Raw genomic sequence first — 7,520 nt, 5'->3', positions numbered from 1 at the left:
TCAGCAGTAACGCCAGAACAGATGTTATGTTTTAGCTCTGAACTCTCACACAAACTTACCCAGCCTCTGACAGGTGATTCAGATCGTTATCACATTTGGTGGCTTTGTTGCAGCCATCGCAGTCAGCTTTGACACATTTTCATCTATTTGGGGCAGAAAAGCATCTCGCATGTATTAATACTGAGAGCCACCAGAGGGCCAGGACACTTGGAAAAGAATAACGTCATAAAATGTGAAGTGATGTCAATGTGTGAAATGTTTTCCACCAGTCAGAGCATTAACTCTACAACTTCAATCTCATAAGATAATCAGACTAAAATGAAAGTAAAAATACAATATAACATCTTAAAAACCTGAATAAATTCATTCAATCATACATATATCTTCTATAACAACTTGTCCTCTGGATTTGTTTAATATGTCTTAATTCTAAAACAGTATTACAACTATCTAACTTTACCAATATTTCAACTACCTCTCATGATTTTGCTCATTTGAAATTGCTCTAATCTTGTTTTACTTTGCAGCTGAACTTTGTGGTTCACCCACAAACACAAAACACTGATTGTTGTCTCACGTCTTAGGACATTTTGGCCACAGACTAGGTCACACTTTCATTGACACGACTTGTGGAAATCTGCTGAAATGAATAGTAAAGTCGAAAAGACCTCTGCACCGACTGATAAAGGAATGAAGGATTATCTGACTGGCCGGTGAAGTGAGTAAATGCGCTGCCCTTTGACACAGATAACTGGACGTCCACATGTGCTGACAAAAATGCTTCTGTGTTATTAGTTAGTTACGACATAAACAAAGAGGACAGAAGACCTGAATAAAATAACTGGTGTAATACTGAGATAAATGATGTGAGGCTATAATGTCGGAAATGTTGGAAACACACACAAAATAAAGTGATCTTAGGGGATTTCATTGAAATATCATGGTAAAATAACATTTATCGTACTGATTTAGATTTAGCAAGAGGAGACTGTGCAGATCTATCATCAGTATTCTCATTGTTCCTTATGATTTTGTTTGAATGGCACATTTAATATGAAGTGTGGCCTTTTGTTTTTATCTATAATTTTATTTTATAGATGGGTATGTGCTGTATTTGTTTTGGTGGGTGCATAGTTGCACACGACCACCAGAAATCTGGTTCTAAGCATGTTTTTTTTTTTTTTTTAAAGGCATTTCTGTAGTGATTTAGGCGTCATGTGGTTTGGAGAAAGGCTAATCCAAAGTCCAGAAACAACCTTTGACACATTCAGAACCCACACAAATCAACAATCCCTGGTCTGAGACACCAGCACAGGTTAGCAAGCCACGTAGCATTTAGATATGCACCGGATAAAACCGAGAACTGCTGCATCTGACATTGCTGGAAATTATCCAAGTCACGTTACACTCTTCTCTGCAATTCAATACCAACACTGTCCGACCAAAGTGGGCCACTTCCTGCAGCTAAATCTCATCAAAAGGCCTCATATGAGCTTCGCTGGGACGACGACATGACTGCCTTTGAGAGCCACACAATAATGGTTTATTGGTTCTCGTATCAAAGTCTGTGCGAGTGAAGTGCCTCGAGTAAGAGCGGTAGGTGGATGAAAACCCACGGTGGGACGAGGACCCTCACAGAGGAGCCAGTCCCACTCGGCTCCACCTAATGGGAGTGAAGTGGATGATGGGTAACCGGGGCAGAGGCGCTTGGGAAGACGAGCTGCTTTTGAGGAAAAGGCTAAGTGACACTGAGTAAAGGAGAGCTGAAAAGGACAAAGTGGTTTTAGGTTTCTGCCACGGATCAGTTTAAGTTATTAAATGAGAAATGAAAAGCAATTAAGCAACCAATTATTAAAAAATAAATAAATAAATAGCTGCAGCCTAATTTTCTATCAACTGACTTAATTGTTTCCTCTAAATTCTATTACAGCTTTTTTTAATTAATATTTCTCTGTGGATTTATAATGTTTATAATGATTTCACACTCTAAAGACATTATAGTCCTGTAATAAACTTATACAGATGTGCAGTGTTTGTGGTAATAATTAGTAGTAAAGTAGTAGAAGTTGCAGAAAAAAAAACAGTGGTGACTTCAGTTTACGAGATAATTTGAACTACAATTAAGATCCCACTCGTAGTATACAGTCTGCAGTAACATATTTAGAGCAGCAGTGGTGTAAGATTTTGATCAGACTGCTGGGTTGTGATGTTATGCAACAGGAGCTAATGAACAACTTGTGTGAACAAGATCTGTGCAATGGTTGACCTCAGCTGTTCATGCCAACACCCAAAGAGAAAAAAATAAAACGAGCACTCACTCTGCTGTTTTTTACTGGCACCAAGCAAAGTACCCAGTAAGCAGGAAACGCTAAATGGTGGTGACTTATGGATATGTAATTAGGCTCTGCATGATCATTTCATACTGTGGACAATGCTTAATTATCATATTGACATAATGTGGTGTATATTCCCAAATAAAGGTTACTTTAATTAAATTACTAAAAATACATATTATGCACTGTTTAAATGTAATAATAATAATGATTTATAACAATAAGTTACCTGTCCTTTAGCTCAATATTGAATTATATGTTGTATAAACACATTTCTTTTATTCTGAAAAGCCCATTTTAGTCAGTGGCCCAGGCTAAAGGACACAAACTTTAATTCAATATAATTTAACAGGACCACTAACTAAATCCTGAACAATGAAGATAATGGTGAAATACAGCCTCTCTTACACCGTTTCAACATAAACTGAGGATAATCAGTCATGAAGCTAAGATTTGGTGCAGGACTCTTATTTTTACTAGTGTACCTAATGAACCGCCAAATGAGTGTGTACAGTGTGTAATGCAGGTACAGTATGTCCTGGTCATATATTCTATTGTGCATTTTGTCATAAAATATTAGTAGTAGTAGTAGTGGTAGTAGTAGAAGTAGTTATAGTAGTAAACATCCAGTAGTTGCAGTGCAATAGTAATACAATTAGTGAGAATGTATTTGTTTTCACTAGTGTGTGTGGTCATATATTCTACTGTGCATTTTGCATAATATATTGTAATAGAAGCAGTGTATTGGTTTTCATTAGTGTACCCAATGAACTGGCGACTGAGCGTAATTATTTAACATTAAAGATTTTTTATATTAGGTGAGAGGAAACTTAACAGTGACGTTATTTACCAACAAGGGGAGTGACTCATCTTGTTTTCTGAGGATCTTGGACCTTGGAGTCAAACTGTTGCTGCGGTGTCAGCGTTCCTGGAGCCGATATAAACCGCCGCCTCCTGCCTTTCACCCTCTTCTGTGTGGAGACGCCACAACCTCGACCACCTCAAACGAAACAATAACAATAACACAAAATGAGCACCGCGGCTCAGCCCATTTTCTCAAAGGGAGAGGACTGCAAGGCCTCCTGGCACGACGCCAGCGCCGGCTACAATGAAGCCGACACACACCTGGAGATCATGGGCAAGCCCGTGATGGAGCGCTGGGAGACCCCCTACATGCACTCCCTGGCGACCGTTGCAGCCTCTAAAGGTAACGGCAGAAGTTTAGTGACCGGAAGTGTCCATTAGCGGACACCGTAGTTGTTGACTGTGATTTGTCCGGTAATGGATGCATCAGTCTGTCAAGTCTAACCCAAAATAGTTGTTTTCTTTAGGAGACACTTTAGATTGCATTAGATTAGATTAGATACTTTATCTAGCCCGAGGCCCACATGTTTTTTTTTTTTACTTTATTTATTTATTTTTATTTACAAGTATGACAACAAATCAGTGCCACTGAGTATCATAAAATAAAGGAAGAGGCTTTTTAATGTAGTTCTTCACGTATAAATTAAATCTCTAACTCAACGTATAAATAGTAAATCCTCAGCATAATATCATAGTTGCCTGAGTAATTAGGCTAACAAAAAGTTTACTTTATCAAGTAAACACAAGTTAGCACATTATTCTTTGTAGCCTATGTGGCATTTCTTTTTCATGTGGTTCTTAAGAGTGTTTCTTTTATCTGCAACTAAGCTACTCTTACAAATTATGAAAATTTATGAATATGCACTGGGTAATTTTTACACATGTCTAAGTTATACACATGTGAGCTTTCCCCTTCATTTGTGTTAAATGATCTTTTGGACACGTGTGAGAGTTAAAGCAGCATAGTGTTCGATGTGCTGGTGAGTACTACTGCAGCTGTTGCTTCACTCCTGAGAACCGGCCAAGAAATCTGCAGGCGGAAACAATCACTCTGGTTTTAGCTTTATGTCAGAATAAACTGATCTGCACCTCTGTCGTGGACCAAACAGAGGAAGCAAGCATGTGCGCTGAAACAATCTGCACAACTGAAATGCACGGTTTAGTTAATAGTCTACTTCAAAAGCATGTTTTAAATAATGTGCACGTTGTTATATTTCCATATTACTGATGTTATCCAGGACTCATGCCACATACTCACGCCGTCATTTAGTTCTTTTAGTTATTTTCCGTTAAAGTTACTTTAAACGAACCAGATGTTGACATACTTTTCATTCCCGCGTAAAATATCAAAAATTTGCCGAACTCCGACATTACACATAAATTAACAAGATATTCATGGATAATCTCTAACATCTGTTTAGAAACCAAATAAATCATTATGAATGGGGTTGTGCACTAACTTAATGGACTTTACTCCTCATCTATTTATACGCTGCTCTGAAGGAAAGGAAACCCTTTGACCTTTCTGTCCAACCACATGTTACAACCAACTGGTCTTCCCTCCAGAGTGACACGAGAGTTAAAGCGTTGGTCTAACCATACAAATATATCTCACATTAAATAGGACATCCATGTGTTGAATACTGACAAATATTAATGCCATTGGGTTAATGAGCCTCAAACTACCTGTTTCAGTGCAGGTGTTAATGCAGAACTGGAAACGAAAACATGCACATTCAGAGAGATTTGTTCCCGTATTAAACCCTGTTAAACTTTAACGTTTTCTGTTCGGTTGTGATTCGTCTGGCAGGCGGTCGGGTTCTGGAGATTGGTTTCGGCATGGCCATCGCCGCCACCAAAGTGGAGTCTTTCCCCATCGAGGAGCACTGGATCATCGAGTGCAACGACGGCGTCTTTGCACGACTGGAGAACTGGGCCAAGTCTCAGCCTCATAAGGTCAGTAAATCAGTCTGGTTGCTTTCATCTGCTGGTGTTTTCTGCGTTTGGAGCGTTAACGCTGGTAAAGTTTACTCCACTGATGAGTGTTTACGTTGCTGTAGGTCGTCCCCCTGAAGGGCCTTTGGGAGAATGTTGTTCCCACTCTGCCAGACAACCACTTTGATGGTGAGAAATAAAACCAAACTTTGGTCATACATGGAGATATTCAGCCTGTTCAGCTGTTTTTCTTTCAGATTCTTGAATTTATTACAATGTAAATCAAAGGAATCTGTTAGCATAACATTTCTTATTTCACCCCTGATTAGGCCATTAAATCATGATTGTGTTTAATTCACAAATATAAATGCATTTGTACTGCAAAAGTAGCCAAAAACAAAAAAAAAAAAATAAAATAAAATCATGTGTGGATATGTGGTTGATTGACCTGATGTCTGCTAACTTGGTGTCCCTCCTCGCTCAGGTATCCTGTATGACACATACCCTCTGTCTGAGGAGACATGGCACACTCACCAGTTTGACTTCATCAAGGTTGGTAGTTAAAATACACTCACACCAAGTTACACACAGTAAAGCAGAAGAAGATTGAACCGAACACGTGGAACTGTTTGGAAAAGATGCCGATCACAGTCAATGACTGTTGTTTGGAGCGAACAGAGAATATATCCTCAGATATCCGGAGCTGAAGGTCTGATGGTTTCTTGGCGTGTTTGATATTCATTTTTATTTTTATTTTTCTGCAGGGTCACGCTCACAGGCTGCTGAAACCCGGCGGCGTCCTCACCTACTGCAACCTGACGTCCTGGGGCGAGCTGCTCAAGAGCAAATACGACAACATCGAGAAAATGTTTGAGGTTGGTCAGCTTCACGATTCAACCCGAGGACACCTCAGAAATGTTCAGTGTGTCAGCTCCATACGAGAAGTCGATATGTTTCACTCCTTAATGCTAACAGGAAACGATTCAAGGTGTGAAAGAGCTAAATCAAACTGAGATTTTTAGCTCGATACTGTCTCTAACCTTCCAAAGAGAGTGGTAAATTATTCTTACCGAGCTCCAACATTAACAATTACACTTTATTGCAGTGTTTTACAGCTCTGTGTTGCTCCTTCTTATCGATCATACTGCACAGCAGCTCCAAATTCAGCTGTTTTTAAAGTACATGCAGATGTTTTTTGTAACACTTTTGCATTTTAAATACTTTAAATTCAGTAGACTTGTGACACGACTGTTGTCATTGACACTGCTGCCACTGAGTGAGGTAAAAGAAAAAGCATAAAAACACACATTGCGATGTCAAGGCTGTAATGCAGATGCACTAAAATATACCAGTTTAGGATTTTTATTTGATAAATAAAGTGCAGTGTGTCTGAACTCTTCCAAAACTGTGTTATTCCAAAGTTTCATTGTTCATCCTGTGACGTTGATGTTAGTGTAACTGTCCAAGGTGATATTAATCCACGCAGCGCAGCACGTCTCAGTTACTATCACTCCAGGTTTAATGATAAACAGGGTCTCGCTGTAGATGCAGATAAAAGCCGCGAGAGCCGCCTCACACTGACTCCCTCTCTCCGCGTTAATGGTTTACAGGAGTCCCAGGTGCCTCATCTGCTCCAAGCCGGCTTCAAGAAGGAGAAGATTAGCACCACCACCATGGACATTGCACCGCCCAGCGAATGCAAATACTACTCCTTCAAGAAGATGATCACTCCCACCATTGTAAAAGACTGAAGTCCGAAGATATCGCTGTAGCATTTTTTTTTTTTTTACTCAGAAGTGCCGTTTCTCATTGACCCTCATCATTGTGCCACGTTTCAATAAACCCAACACCATCCCAAATCACTATTTATTTCCTTGTATTGTATTTGTATTTATTATACATTTCACAATTGTTTGCAAATGCAATTTGTTCCTCTATACTACAGTAGGGAGCTTCAGTTTTAGTGGTCAGTACGGCCATGTAGCTGCTGCATAGCCCCTGATATATATAATTTTTTTTAACAAATAAATTGAGACAACAGCAGCTGAAGCCACATGAAACCACCAAAAATGCATTTTCACCCCGCTGAGGCTCACCTGTTCCAAGTCTTTTATCACCCACCGTCTTTCCTGCCAAGCTTAGCCCAATTTTAGACCAAGCAGTGAATATATCACAGCATGTGCACAGACATGCTTCGTAATGGGTTTTTACAAAGTATAGTAAAAGCAAAAAACAAAACCCACTATGGAAAAATAAGTGAATACCAAAAAAAAAAAAGCAGGACAAAACACTCAAATATTGTGGCTCACAATCCATCCATGCATACAGTATCTATACCAGCTTGTCCACCCGCGATGGTTACAGGGAGCTGGAGCATATCTCAGCTGT

The 7,520-nt window shown here is 39.4% G+C and overlaps 1 protein-coding gene across 1 annotated transcript; it reads left to right on the top strand.

The window, feature by feature from the left end:
* Nucleotides 1-3,288: 3,288 nt before the first annotated feature.
* On the top strand, nucleotides 3,289-6,994 carry gamt (guanidinoacetate N-methyltransferase). Its single transcript, XM_047588364.1, has 6 exons — nucleotides 3,289-3,540; nucleotides 5,008-5,153; nucleotides 5,258-5,321; nucleotides 5,617-5,684; nucleotides 5,897-6,007; nucleotides 6,743-6,994. The coding sequence occupies exons 1-6, from the start codon at nucleotides 3,363-3,365 to the stop codon at nucleotides 6,881-6,883; spliced, it is 708 nt and encodes a 235-aa protein (XP_047444320.1). The 5' UTR covers nucleotides 3,289-3,362; the 3' UTR covers nucleotides 6,884-6,994.
* The last annotated feature ends 526 nt before the right edge of the window (nucleotides 6,995-7,520 follow it).

The sequence above is a fragment of the Mugil cephalus genome, chromosome 6 (genome assembly GCF_022458985.1).
Source record: "Mugil cephalus isolate CIBA_MC_2020 chromosome 6, CIBA_Mcephalus_1.1, whole genome shotgun sequence".
NCBI classification, from domain to species: Eukaryota; Metazoa; Chordata; class Actinopteri; order Mugiliformes; family Mugilidae; genus Mugil; species Mugil cephalus.
The sequence above is the reverse complement of the archived record's forward strand: the minus strand, read 5'-3'. Positions and strand labels throughout refer to the sequence as shown.

Excerpts from the sequence above, each read along its gene's own strand:
- gamt (XM_047588364.1), top strand. The coding sequence starts at position 3,363 with ATGAGCACCGCGGCTCAGCCCATTTTCTCAAAGGGAGAGGACTGCAAG. Across the intron at positions 5,154-5,257 it reads CCAAGTCTCAGCCTCATAAG|GTCGTCCCCCTGAAGGGCCT; the intron begins GTCAGTAAATCA and ends ACGTTGCTGTAG. Across the intron at positions 6,008-6,742 it reads ACATCGAGAAAATGTTTGAG|GAGTCCCAGGTGCCTCATCT; the intron begins GTTGGTCAGCTT and ends AATGGTTTACAG.